This window comes from Bombus huntii, chromosome 3, assembly GCF_024542735.1.
Source record: "Bombus huntii isolate Logan2020A chromosome 3, iyBomHunt1.1, whole genome shotgun sequence".
NCBI lineage: Eukaryota > Metazoa > Arthropoda > Insecta > Hymenoptera > Apidae > Bombus > Bombus huntii.
This window is the reverse complement of record NC_066240.1, coordinates 2,746,057-2,760,690: the sequence shown is the minus strand read 5'-3', so window position 1 is coordinate 2,760,690 and position 14,634 is coordinate 2,746,057. Positions and strand designations below refer to the sequence as shown.

Sequence of the window (14,634 nt, the reverse complement as noted above, 5' to 3'; positions counted from 1 at the left end):
TTTAGCGATTCGAAGGGGGACGTGGTGGGGGAGACGGAGGCAGGTCGGAGGCGTGGCTTGTATCAGGACTAGGAAACCCGCAGCTTTTGCCACCGGATTGTCCTTAGTCTCCACTGAGACGCCACACGGCGCAGTCGAACGCGCGGATTTTGGTGCTCTGTGTAAATTTCTCTCTCAACAATCTGGTGTATTGTGAAAGGTCATTAAAAGCGTATACATCGCGAACACATACAACAAACCGATCAACAACTAAATTAACGTTGTTTCCATCAGAGTGTAAATAAAATTGCTCGATCGGATCGATCGATCTTTGTAAATTGATCTGATTTATCGGTTTGAAATAACCGTGCAAAATGATGCACACTATGAGCGAACACACTGGTGGAGCTGGAGGGCTGGGTGTCAGCGTGCTTCCCTTCGATGGCATGGGTTTGTTTGAACAACAACGGCCCAGGTTCCTCTTCAAGATGCCCAAGGTTGTGCCGAATCAGAAGGCCAAATTCGAAACGGAGGAACTGTTCAGGAGATTGAGTCGCGAAAGCGAGGTAAATTGAGGATTATTTGTTTATTTATTAATTTAGATAATATCATTAACAAGCAAACGGTAGATAGAAAACCGAAATTACAAATTGATTCGGATAAAAAACTGAATTCGCGGACAACAAATCGAACGTACGAAGCAAAAACGCTAATGAACTTGGATAATTAGAATGTTTATTTATTTGGAAGTAAATGAAAAAATCATGTAACTTCAGACCATTAATACTATAAATACTACCACTAATACTACGAACACTATAAATCACGTTTCGAAGCTTAACATTGTCATGATCGATTGATTGTTGTGATGGTCGATTGTTAAAGTTTCTCTTGATACTTCGTTTACTTCTGCCTGCTACGTAGTTTCATTAGCTTACTCGATATTCAAATCCGGTTCTCCAATGATTCATACAATTCATCAAATTTGTATTTATACGTGAATCATCTGGATAATTTAAATAGTTAAATCTTCCAAATTGAAATTATCCTTGAAACCGTGCCATTAATTAATAGCCAACTGGGTTTATTCAAATGACTCATTCAAAAAGAATATCGTTTCCTTGAATTTTACGCGTTTCTCTTTTCTAGCGAATTAATTCCCGCCGCTGATTTCATCCGTTTCCGACGGTTACTTAAATCTCTGAGAATCGCCACTGAATCATACCCACTGCTTACAAATTGAAGTATATAGCGCAATGAAATTGGTTTAATCTTTGGCGTAATCATAGAAATTGCGAATGAAATGATTATCAGATAAATTTTCCGAATTCTTGCTTGTCCAGGTCAGATACACTGGATACCGAGATAGACCAGTCGAAGAACGTCAGGTACGCTTTCAAAATGGCTGTCGGGAAGGTTATACGGAGATCGCGTTCGCCGCGACTGGAACAAACCTCCAGCTCGTTTTTGGCAATGCATCTGGAAATTACGGCGGTGACATCAACGACTGCGATTTTGAAAAAGAACGGGGCAAGGTCGGTGAATATTTCTTCAATATTTTGCCGCAAATCGCTTATAAATCTCTGCATCTTTAACCGATCTACGCGGAACTTCACCTTTTTCTTCCTTTTCAATTCCTTTCCCCTGAATTTTCATTTTTATGGAAAAGTATTTCGTACACTTGACGTAACGAATGATTGTAACAGCGCGGTAGACGGACATCGATAAGAGTTCTAGGCTCTTTAAAAGTGTTCAAGTAGAAATTAAAAGTCTCAATCCTCCGTAAGCTAATAGAATAGCTAATTGAGCTTTAATCGAGCTATTTCCAATTCTTCGTGGTTTTAAAATCTTAAACTAACGTAGTACTTAAAATATAGAATTTTAAACATTAGTAAGTTCAATCTTGTTTACAACAAATTATATATCACTATTATCGTACATAAATCGACAAAGAAACATCGTGAACTATAATTGAGCAATTCCAGTGATTTGTAACGATTAGCAGATACCTACCTACGTTTGTGGTAGCGTATCTTTAAACTCGTAACAGCGATTGTCACCTTAATTGGTCCGTTCCGAGCTGACAAATGTGAGGGAGGTCATTAAACGAGCTCGGACAGAAGGTCTAGTTTTTCGTGTCCTTGGCGTCATATGTCCCGGGATGTAGCGTCGCCATCACGAGAAATTTAGTATCCGTCTTTACCTCCCGAACAATAGTGTCACCTTGTCACCATTCTCGGCAGAACGGCAGACATCCGGTCCCGAAATTCTCGACTGGGCATCCCTGCGGACGGTGAACAAGATTTACAACGTAACAGCGCGGCGAGTAAATTTATGGCTGCTCTAAAGATTAAACTAACAAATATGATCCGAGGAAAATTCTAAAACTCCAAGGAAGAGGAGTCGTTTTTCAATGTCTCGTCTAACGAACATTTGGTGTTCGAAGGGTCAGCCATAGAAAGGACAATCTTCATACTTTTTTTATATAACAGAGTTTATATAATCTTCTGATGAGCGTTGCGTGGCTTCTTCAAGCTACTGAAAAGGACTCGTATCCTTGTACGCCGGCGCCGAAAGAGGGGCGTCGAGGCGTCGCCATCGCGATCGATAGGTGCGTCGCGAATTCGCCATTTTCTAAAAAGCACGCGTGCAAATATTACAAATCTCTTCTTCCTCTGTCAGTTTTCGTTTCATTTCTTTCTTTTCCCTTTTACAGTTTTACCTAATCACCTAATACCTTGTTGAATAAAACGAATTAATGTTATTAAAAGATACATCACAAGTTGAAGTTTAGAGGGCATTTAAAAAGGCGCTTTAAGATTGACGATACCGAGTGAGTTTTGGAAATCAAGAGATTCAGCGATCCCATTAACAGCTACTGGAGGCAATTAGCGTTTTTTCAAGTCCGTCAAACAACCCGAGAATCCGTACCAGATGCCTGAACGCTTTACAAGTCACCCGGTATATAATGGGTCATAAATCTTCCTCCGTCTCTCTTGGGATCTTCCGAAGGGCGAACGCCGCGTCCTCCGATAGAATTCTTTGCCACTTTCGGCTTTGGAGAAATCGAAAGTAACAATGTTTCGCTCCTGTCGGACCTTAACGTTTACAATTTTTTGCAATACTGAATATGTGTTGATTTATGGCTGATTTCCAAGAAATTTCGAAATAATTTAATATCGGGTTGCTATTGATTTCACATAAATTCTATATATTGCTACTCAGTCAACAATGATTCGACATTTATACGATTGTTGATTCGAGAGTAATTCAATATCGATGCATCATTATTTCAAAGAATTTCGATATTAACACCTTTGCATCTGGTAGCACCAACGTTGTCAACGTGTTGTGACCAAATGTCAGTGTCTGGTGTATGTTGGTATCAGGCGCAGTTCAACCCTTTACGTAAAGTTTACGAACTTGAATTACTCTATCGAAAAATGCCGGCTGCTTTGGTCCTAAAATTAGGGGACTTTGGTTCCTTATTGATATCAAAAAGTGCCGATACTTAACAATACTATACAAAAGGAGCCAGAATCTCACTAAATCTTAAATATCCCGTTTCAAGTCCTTATCATCTTACAACATTTTTCGATGTTTTAACCATCGCGAACAATCCTAAACTTTTCGTATCACGAGTGAATCACAGCGGCATCCACATCCCACAGAGCCATCATCGTTTCTAGATTCTGTTTACGCTCCGCTATCAGGCAACGAAGCATAGAATCGCGCTAACGATTCATTATTTTCCTACTGGAAATAAAAAGAAAGGAGAGAGAGAGAGAGACACGAGGAATTGCCTGGTTGTTTACACGGCTGCCCGCGGCCAGCGTTTTGTTTTAATCGACAATGAGCGGAGGAGAGAAAGAGGCGTAATAAAGAGCGACGCACGGCTGCACGTGTCCACCATTGTCTCTTTCTCGTTCCCCGTAGAGAGGAAATAATTAAGGGAGAGATTCGCGAGCTAGATAAAGCTCGATAAAGACCGGCAAAATGAATAAAAGGGTGCGCTAGGAACTCGTCGTTTCTCGTCGATCTTATCGAACTTTCCTCGACAGTTCACACTCGTTTTACGTGCTCTTCCTTGCTCGATCAATCTGATCTTAGTCGTTAATCTTTATCTTTGGAATTTTGTGTTTATATACAGTGGAATCTCGTTTATTCGCGCTTTGCTTATTGGAACAGATCAACGCTTGGCTCTATTATTATTTAAATATAATATTCCGTTAAAAATGATTTGAAAACGTAATTTTATTAACGCAAAATCCAGCAAATTTAGATAAATTGCGAGTAACAAGGAATTACCATCTATCAGAAATAGTTGAGATGAAAATGAACGAGGAGTAACTTAATGTCCGGTCCTAATATTCTAAGAGCAGAAAGTAAATTATCTTTAACGCTTGAAGAGTTAATTCGAGTTTAATAATGTTAGAAATAGGTGACTGAATAGATAGCTGAGTTGGCAGACACGTGATTGGAATTAGGATTAGAATTTAGGACATAAATTTCTCAGCCAAAATCGAAACGCACTGTCCTAGGTTAAAATGATTTACATCTCTGCCAGGATACTCGGTAGTCCCTTCACTGGTGTAAATATAAATTCAGAGAACTATTACAGTTCCTCGAACGATATCTTCTATCTTTTTTTCCAATCGTAAAATTTCGCGAGACATAACGTGAGCCAAAACTCGATCAAACGACACGCTTTACTTCGACAAACTCGAACCACAAAAGCTTCCCCTATAATTCTAAATGGTCTTCGAATTTCCTTCCTTCCAGTTTCTGTACTAGAAAGCTGTCAACGCAATTTACTTAGTTCCCAAGGTTATTTTATGGCTCCGTTTTTGCACAGATCTCCGATTTTTCTTTCCTCGTAAAAGTGAGTTAAATGAAAACAAAACAAAGTACCAGGAAAGAAAAACGACCGTACAACGATACATTTCGAGGAAAGACAGAAGGCCCCGACACACTGACCGTATGCCCCATCACGGTGTTCTCCTTTCCGGCAGGATTGCGTTGACGAATGTTCCTCGTTCTGCCCATTGTACTGCCGGACGTGGACCGCGCGCAAAAAGGCAAAACGGCTACGCCTACCGAAAAACAAAAGAACCATCGAAATAGCCGGTCGTTTGTCTCGGGATATTTAGCTATGCCAGCCATCCACCCTTTCCCGATTTTTCACCCCTTTCGTTCCGCGTCGGGTCGATTTTACATCTTGCTTTTTTCATTTCAACCTCGTTCTTTCTTTTTCCTTTCTCTATCTGTCTTTCTCTCTCGTCATCCATCGTATAATATGTAAATAAGTCAACGAAAGGGTTGCTCGCCGAAAGTCGTGAACGAGACACGCGTTACAGTTTAAATATCGCAGCCTATTATCCTGGCGATAATGGGTCACGCCCCTGGCGGGCAGAAAGAGAAAGGTGTCGAATGGATTTTTTCATGTTTTTTTCTTTCTTCGATTCCGGTTCGCGTGAGAAACTTACTTATAGCGACGATTAAAGACGGTTGTTCTTTAGATTGTTTTGTCGGTTTGACTTCTTCTTTCTTTCCCTTCCCTTTACACGTGTTTTTTATTTCGTTTCATCCCTTTTATCGGCAAAATTCGACACTTTCGCTGTACAATAATCGTTCCGTTTATTGGGGCTATAACGCAATAAGTATATTTATTGGGACTCGTGCATAATAATTTACAAACGAATAATATTAATTAATTGAGAAAAACATCTTATATGAAATAAAACAATTTAGTCAGGTAGGGTCTATTTTTACTCGCGTGTCTTGGTTCTTTTCTTGACCTTTATTCGATTGAATAATCGCATTGGACAACTGTCGAGTATGGTTTACAGTTTACAGACTGAATAAAAAACGTGATGTCGTGATATGAACACACATGTTGGTGGGAGAGTTGGCTAAATAGAAATTTATAATGAAACGAGAGAGATACGTGAATCGCATATGTCCTTCGAATCTTGTACTTACCCGTTACGTGTCAGACAACGATTTGTACGCAGAGTCGTACCACCTCTGTGTAGAGTAATACTTTTACGATTGCGCATGATATTTGACGTCACACGATCTGTCTGTTTTGGAAGCTTCGACGAACAAGTTTCCCGAAGTTCTTTCCTCGACGTATTTCCTCTGGTTTAGATTTTACTTTAGTTGCGCCAAGGTTCGTTTGTTTCTTCTTCTTAGAGTCTTTCTTTCGTATCCTTTGTCGTATTCTTCGTGTTTCGTATCTTCAATAATTTTAATATTATTTTTCCTCTTTCGCAACTTTCGCTATTCAGATTCCTCGTTTTATCTCTCTTCTAAATTAGTTATGCGTAATCAGAATTTCCATAATTTCCTGATGTTTCAACTTTCCTCCTGCCTAAGGCAATCTGGAAGTTTCCCTGTGACGAAGGTTTTTTTTTGCTATCTCGCGCAAATTACGGAGTAATTCAGTCGTCTTTCAGAAAAGGCGGCAAACGATTCGATTATCGGGTCTATCGAGGTTCACACCGCCCGCTGATGGCTCCCGTGGTTCGATTATGATTGCATAAAGAGCATCATGCCGCGCGGTTACATTGTTACGTCGCGTCGACAACCAGCTGTATGTTTCAATGAAAGAAGAAACTGGAGGCGAAACGAATAACGACGATTTCTCGTTCGACGCCTTCCTGTCTCTTCGTCTTACCGACTTTTCTGCCCCATTTGTCAAAAACCTTTTCCATTTCTTCCATTCGTCGTTAAATAATGTACAACCTGTAATTGCAATTCTTGCACTTCGACAGAATTGATAATATTTCTGGACTGTACCAATTATAAGAAGAGTGTGAAAATCAAAATGACATGGAAAACGCGAGTCCGATTATTTCGAGCAGTGTGTTCGAGAGAACAGAAGAAGCTTCGTCTGGTTTTTCACGGTTAGAAGTTGGATTCCGTAACAGTTTCTAAATTTTACAACACGACCGGAAACAGAACCATTTGCCAGGAAATAAAATAACCCTCTTGAGCAAGGCAGAGATAATTGGCCGTTTCGACTTTTTCGAGGGCCGACGGTTCGACCCTTCTCTTCCTTTCCGTCCCTGTTACTTCGCGCAAATCGCTCGTAGGTCAACGTCGTGCCTAAACCGTAAAACCGAAGAGCAGTCGCTACCATATTTTCACGTTTCCAACTTTAATTCTGTAATTTCAAAATTATTCATCTTTTTAATCCGAACATATTCGAATATGTTTGTAACGCTTCTTAAAATAATCTTAGATATATTTTCCTTTTATTCGAAGTTTAGATCGAACATAGGAACGAAATTTTTCTATTGCTAGCTAGTATAAACAAAATAATGGTAATTTGTAGAATAATGTTAAGGAAATAAGTTTCGCTTTAAAGAAAAGATTTGTTTTATAGCTACAGAGATCGAATTTTTCCGTATTGCGTTACAAAAGGTGACGCATAATATATATATATCATATTATATTATATTGGGTTTTGAGAGATCCACGTCTAGGTTGATATTGATTGTTAGGATCACTGTGAAATTTTCAAGCAACCCAATACTTTAGATGAATCGAAAAGGCTGATTTTCTCGTTGTCCTCGTCACGGCTCCGCTAGTCATCGTCCACCTCGCAATTTCATCTCTCCTCGGAGCTTGTACCTTCCAATCTGCGTAATCGTTCTCTGGAAATAAGAAACGTTCACGGCACAGAGCGGGAGAGGGAGAAAAACATGATTGAAAGTCGAAGGCGGATCGCTGGACTTAATGGACCCCTTCCACGGTGCATCGAAGGTATAAGCTTCTCGAGGGACGGAAAAGGAGCAAAGATTACGTCTTAACGGTCGAACGGAACAGTTTCAAGCGTGTTGTAGATACGAGTTTCTTGCTCCAGCAGAGATTACACCGACAATCTTGGTATTTTAATTACGACCATTTTCTTTGGGTTTAAGACGTAGACGTCTGGTCGAATACAATCGAAAGTCTTGCGGGAAGAACGCCTGATTTCCGGGAAATAGCATGAATCATCGCTGGCAAATGTGGTGCTATACCATGCCTACATTCTTGAAAATAAAGATAGGGAAAATATATGTAACAGTTTGGCATGTAATTTATATTGTTCGTGTTGGAAATTTCTTGAAAATTATATGTATATTTCTTTAGCGTCTCCTCTTGTTTAGTGCCATTAAAATTGTTAAGAAATTCTACTTTTTTGATTGAAATTTGTCATCCGTCAGTTTCTAAATTTATTAAAAATTCCATATAACTTTTGTTCCTCTAATCATACACAGTTAGAATTTCCAGAAAATTCTATATTCCCTTGTCGTCTGATATCTTTAAGATGCTCTCGTAGTCCCTTAAGTCGATGGTTAATCGTTTTGGATTAATCTTTGTGTAATATATAACACGAAAAAATGTCATTTTGCTTACAGGTACATCTCAGGTCTCGCTTAATAATGAACGGTGTGTGCGTGATGTGGCGTGGATGGATAGACCTGGAGAGGTTGGACGGTGTTGGATGTCTGGAGTACGACGAGAAACGCGCCGCTGAAGAAGACGCTCTTCTTCGCGACCAATTAGAACGTTATAACCAACGAGTACGCGATTTCGACGAGAAACAAAGGGCGTACAGAAGTGGAGCTACTCAACCACCTCACTTGAATCATCATCACCATCATCATCACCATCACCACGGTCATCACAGCCACCACGTGGCCGGAAGTGGCTCTGGAACCAGCGGAACCATCGAGCCTCATCTTACCCACCGACAAGATCCCGAGATGGAAGTCAGATTGAGGGCCTACTGAGGCTCCGAGAAAGTGACCAACGAAACCACTTGATTCCTCTTCGATTTGGAATTACTTCCGGATCGCCCTCGAGCCAACCGAACACTGGTGGGAGAAACGAGAGACGAAAGATCTCTTGGGAGGAATGTGGCTAACGGTTTGATACGCGTTCGTAAGGTATTCACGTTGTTTGGAGTGTAATTGCACGAGATTGAGAATCGCGAGATGCTGGTAGAGATTTGTTTGTGGTGATTTACTGTTTTCGACCTGCACTCAATATTTTTCAGCCTATTGGATTTGAGTAATTTTTCGGAACAATGGAATTTTTACTTTTAGTCGAACATTTCTAAGGCGTCGAATTAAGTTATTTCTTTGGAAATAATGCGTGTCGATACTTTTGACTTTTCGTAGAAAACTTCTTGCGTTTCTCGAAACTCCTGACAATTCTCGTCACCAGATTTTTCCCACTGTTGATGACGTATCATTTCCGACAACTTTAATAATCGACAGACATCAATCTACGATCAGGATCATTAGGTTAAGTGACACGCGTTTATCTATCTTGTTAATATCGTTCAAGAAGAGATTCTTGAGAAACACGCACATCAAGTTGCTGTTTCTGGAGGATCTCTAGGGGGTCGGTAAAATCTCATAGATTAATTCTGCAATCGAATTTTATTTAAAATTATTACAGTTAGTTACATTAATTACAGAATACTAACGACGAGAATCGTGTATTGATTCGAATCACGAATGAAAATCGATCTTTGTTATACTCATCTATCTTCGAATTTCCAACATGCCATCGCAAGTATTGCAGTCCACGCAACAAGACCGAATTTCTATGTACAATTAACGATAATAAGAACTATTATTATCGTCGTATAACACTTAAGCAATATGTTTGTTTTAACATTTTTCTCTCCGTTGTTTATTTTATTAAACTTTGATAATGATCAGTTATATCGTTACGTTCGATATTATTTTATTGCAATGGAAGAAGAGAGTTGTGTAATTATTATTGCAAAATTGAGATTTTTATTCGATCTTATGTACATACGATGATAATGTGTATTTTCTTCCTTTCTTTCCTTGTTGATGTGTTGTTTAGCCGCAGGGATTGAAATTCATTCATGAATTAAGTAAGGTCAAGATTTTAAAAATGCGGAATGAGGAAGATTATATACAGAGGAGAGAAACTTTACGATTGTTTCTGTTCTATCGTATTTGCCAGGCCATGCAACGAAGTTTACGCGTACCTTTTATCTTCTGTCCTTACCAATGAAGATTTTTCCAGCGGGGAAAAATAGTATAAATGGCGTCGCATGCGAAACCTCGAGTCTTTGCTCCGATTAACATATCAATGTAGAATGCACGACCGATGCGGATATTCATCCATTTACAGAATCAGCATTTATTGAACTTTTATATTTACTTACATTTTCTTTTGCTTCGTGATTTCATTTTAAGTCAGAAAATCAACGAACAAAAAATGGACGTATTTTTTTCATATCTTCTCTTCTATTTTCAATTTAAAAGATGTACATTACTCAGAGCTGGAAAGAAGACTATAGCAGGTGGGTATAGGGGCAAGAGGAATATTTCGTCGACACCACTCATCAGGCAGTATAATTAAAAGATGTGTTCATTTCGGTCAAAAATATTTATACTACAGTAGAAAATGCGAATGCATTGGGATCAAGCCGTTCCAATCACCTTCTTTTCAGCTTTACACAGCAGAAATATTTTAGTTTTCAATTTCTATTCCAAACACGTTGAAGAAATGCTGTTGAAGATATCCAAGTACGACTGCGATAGCCGAATCGTTCGTGTTTTCTCAACATCGCAAAACATACGAGATATCACTAGTATTCCTATTTCGATGTCACTAGCGTTTTTATTATGCAAATGCAAACAGCGAACATGTCACTCTTCCACGTCAGTATTCGAATTACAGCAAAATATTTTCAATTTTTATCAGAAATGAACATACGATTTTGATCTCCAGTCTTCCCAACGAGTAACGAATCTTTTATTGGTGGAAGGGCGATGAAACGAAAAGCAAATGTCACGTGCTGGAATTCTGGAGGGAAAGAGATGATCGAGCAGTGCGTCATGTCCAGCAAGGAGTGTGATTCACAAGAGAATTCTCTTGGAAGTGAACATTTGACGAGTCGTCGACCGACATTTCGTTTCGTATGCGTCGAATATACACGCGAACCGTCACGATCTTTCCGTTGCATTGTACATATTTGTAAAGAGTTAGGTTAATTTATAGCGGCGGCTTCGTGCTCCCTTTTGGGTCGTGTTCACCACGATGCGACGCGGCATCGTGAATCACGCTGGGGAAAACCCAGAAGTGACGAGCGACCGTGTGGAAATCGCGCTCCGATCTTTCACGCACCGATTGTATAAAGCTGTTTATCGATTAAACGTAATTTTCGTCGAACATTAATTGCACCTCTGTCTTTTTTTTCCTCCACTATTTATTTCATCTCTTATCGATCGATTTCCTTAGAATAGTTCATTTTTGCTTTACTCATCTATTTCCTTGAAAAGATCCTTCACTTTTATACCTGGCCGTATCCTTTATCCATATCTCTAGAATATTTATCACACCTTTATTCGCTATTTTCTGGAACATTCCATTTTTCATTAATTTCCCTGCAATATTCTATTTTCACCGTCTTCATTCCTTTCCCCCGAATTTCATTTTTCGAATTCTTCGCTTTCCAACCGTCGATAGGAAAAGAAATTCGTTCTGTACGAGCAAGTTTCTCCGATCGACTGGTAAGAAAATGCTAAGAGATGCACGTGTTGCTGGCCGTTCGCTGGCTATTCTCAATGTTCGAAATAGCTTCGTTGATTAATGTTCCGTGAAAACATGACGAAACACTTTCCATTCGAGACGACCGTGAACCTATTCCCGTATTGTCGTTCGAGCTTGATCGGAGAAGAATGAAATGAAAACTAGAAGAATATGTATGAACGACTTCCTAAAGCGTTTTCTTGAGTGGAGTATTGGAATTCGGAAAGGAAATTACAAAATGAACAAATCATACATAATAGTGTATTGAAGAAATTCTGCAGAAATTGGCATTTTTATCAATTGAAATCTCCTCTTCTTCCTCCCGCCCCCGCCCTTCCAGAAAAATGTATGAACATGCACGGTGTAGCAAGCATAAGTAAATATATCAGAATGGTTCAAAAGGCAATAAAAGAGAGACAATTGACCGATCGAAGAAATCACGGCCGATTTCAGCCGCTCGATCGACTAATACTTTCTTCCAATATGTTTGTACGTATACATGTGCATCTACACAATAGTAAACGCTCATGTATTTACGAAGCAAAGGGGTGCTGCATTAGGGGGGTTATTTTCTGGAATAATGCCGTGGGCGTTCAAGCGTAGAAATACAGCAGTATCGCACCGTTGATCCTATCAAATGGAAATCGTCCCGAAATCTCCCCGGTAAATCTGCTTTTATTGTTTCGAGCTAAACGCCTCATCGTATAACATCGAATTCCTTCATTCTAAATTGGTTACAACATTATTTTAAATCGAGGAAGGATAAACTTCAGAGAATAAGATATCTTTCTCGACACTAAAACTATCAAACCTGTTAAAGTTTAGTTTTTTTGTTCTCTCAATTACGAAGCACGTACAGGTTTTTATTAACGTTAACGCAAACGATCTTATACGGTTTAATACCATAATCGAAGTTGATGATTTTCGTGTTAATGAAATGTGTAACAGTGTCCAAAATTTTTCTCGAGCAAGAGCAACATTAAACAAATTTTCCGAAAGTTTCCTGTGAGCAAGGAGAACGTTATTGAAATATCGAAAAGAAGCAGGCGAAAGAGACAACGATCAAACAAGTATTGACTCGATGTAAGACGATAATGCGACCGTCGGAATTCTTATAAGAAGCCTTACTCGTGAAGAACCGATACGGGGGAACAAGAACCGTTGTCATTTCCCACGAACGGTCCTTCGACGTCGCGAAACCAACGGAAAATTAGCGCTCGATCTCAAGAAACTCTCCCTCGAGACATTTTTGTTCTGTTTGTTACCAAACTTCGCTCCAAACGAAACAAATTGGCAACGATAAAAATAAGGATTAAAAAAGAAAATTTACTTTACACGTTATAAACGTTTCAACTTCTACGAACTTCATAAAATAAAATTTCAAACAGATATGACTGAAAAATAAAAAATAATTGTAGCTTTAAGAACATCGTTCCTGAAAGGATCGATGGATTAACTTACGAATGAAGTTAATAACAACGAACACCATCGAACACCATCGTTTTGAAGTTCTACTGAAACGAAGGTCTATTTACTCGAAAATGGTCCTCCAAAATAAATCATCGAAGAGTAGAGACTAGTGGAGGATACACGTATAATGGAGCGGGATAATTTATTGATAGAAGCGTGACTTCTGCCTCCATTATGCAAAATCTTGACACGGTTTCCCGGGTGCATTTCAAACCGGCCACTCGAAATATCGGTCCAGCGAAAAATGGTGCCGGGGGCAAGAGTCATCAATTACGATTGGAAATAAATCGAAGGCAGATGCGACGAGTGCCTACAGGCCTTTCCCGCCGGGTCTCCGATTTTTCTCACCCCTCGCACCTCCCGCGGACAATACGACTGTTTTCAGCAAATACAAAACGATACACGAGCCCAACCACCCTCTTGCATTCTACTCTGTCGCACCCTAGTCGAATTCCTGGAGGCCCCATTGCTTTCCTTTCCCAAATATGCTTTTAAAATTGAAGTGTATTTACGTGAAAATGGATTTCTAGTAGTATCGACTTGTAAATATTTTATCGGACATATTTCTGAACGGTGCGCTTATAATTTCAAAAATATCGTAAACTGGGAAGTTCATTTTATTTTTTGTTGGATGCTTGTTAATTAGAAGTTTGAAAGTTTGCTTTACCGTAAAAGGTGTTTTATCTTTCATTTAAAAGATTTGAACGTTCAAGGTTTGAAAGTTTATTTTATTTTTAATTTGAATATTGTCGAGCAAGCGTGTCTGGCGAAATACTCTAATATAGAATAAAACAGAGAATTTTATCGGAAACACGTGGTTCCTGTGGTTCCCTTTCGGCAGCTTAATAAACAACACGACGACTGTGATTTGGGAAAACTGTAACGAGGTACGATACCGTTTTATCAACTGACCACAGGAAGTTAGGCGAGAGCTCTTCGATAACGCTTCTTTAGACAAATCGTAAGAATGGTAACGAAGCACATTAGCATTCCTATTAAGGAAACAATTCATATTTCATAACTTTATGAAAACGTTATTTTGTATAAAAATTGCCGATCATATATGAATCGTATAGATTTCAGATTAATCATGGTTAATCGTTTGAATATTGAAAACAGGTGCTAATTATGTACTCGCTAGTACTCGAACCAATCCGTTTCATTCTCAGTAGCTTCGTTTACAGTCAATTCCAGAATCTAATTTCGTGCACGATGCGGGGAATGTAGACATACGTCTTCCCTAAATACGAGCAGATTGGGAGCATGTCCTCGCGAGAACAAGGCTAAAGGCACGATCAACCTGACACTGTCTCTAGTCTCTTCGTGCTTCGTTCTCGTTTCGTTTCCATGCTCGTACGTCGCGCGTGTTTTGACAGAAACGCATCTGCCTGGTTCCATTTATTTCTTTCTTCGTTCACAATCTCCTTCGTCGTCGTTGAAACCCGTCGGAGAGTCGTGCTGATCGTTGAAGCGGAATCCAATGCCGCGTGCAAGAGAAGGAATAACCTGATGGAGGATGGGTCCTCGAGGATTTGTAATCTTCTAATGATACGGCGCAGGTTGCAGATTACTGGACTGTGTATCTTGGACGAGAGGGTTCAATCATTGGAACTG

The 14,634-nt window shown here is 39.4% G+C and overlaps 1 protein-coding gene across 1 annotated transcript; it reads left to right on the top strand.

Annotated features, from left to right (window-relative positions):
• The first annotated feature begins 93 nt into the window (after positions 1-93).
• On the top strand, positions 94-11,196 carry LOC126864313 (protein big brother-like). The gene is made up of 3 exons (XM_050615580.1): positions 94-545; positions 1,323-1,514; positions 8,388-11,196. The coding sequence occupies exons 1-3, from the start codon at positions 354-356 to the stop codon at positions 8,760-8,762; spliced, it is 759 nt and encodes a 252-aa protein (XP_050471537.1). The 5' UTR covers positions 94-353; the 3' UTR covers positions 8,763-11,196.
• The last annotated feature ends 3,438 nt before the right edge of the window (positions 11,197-14,634 follow it).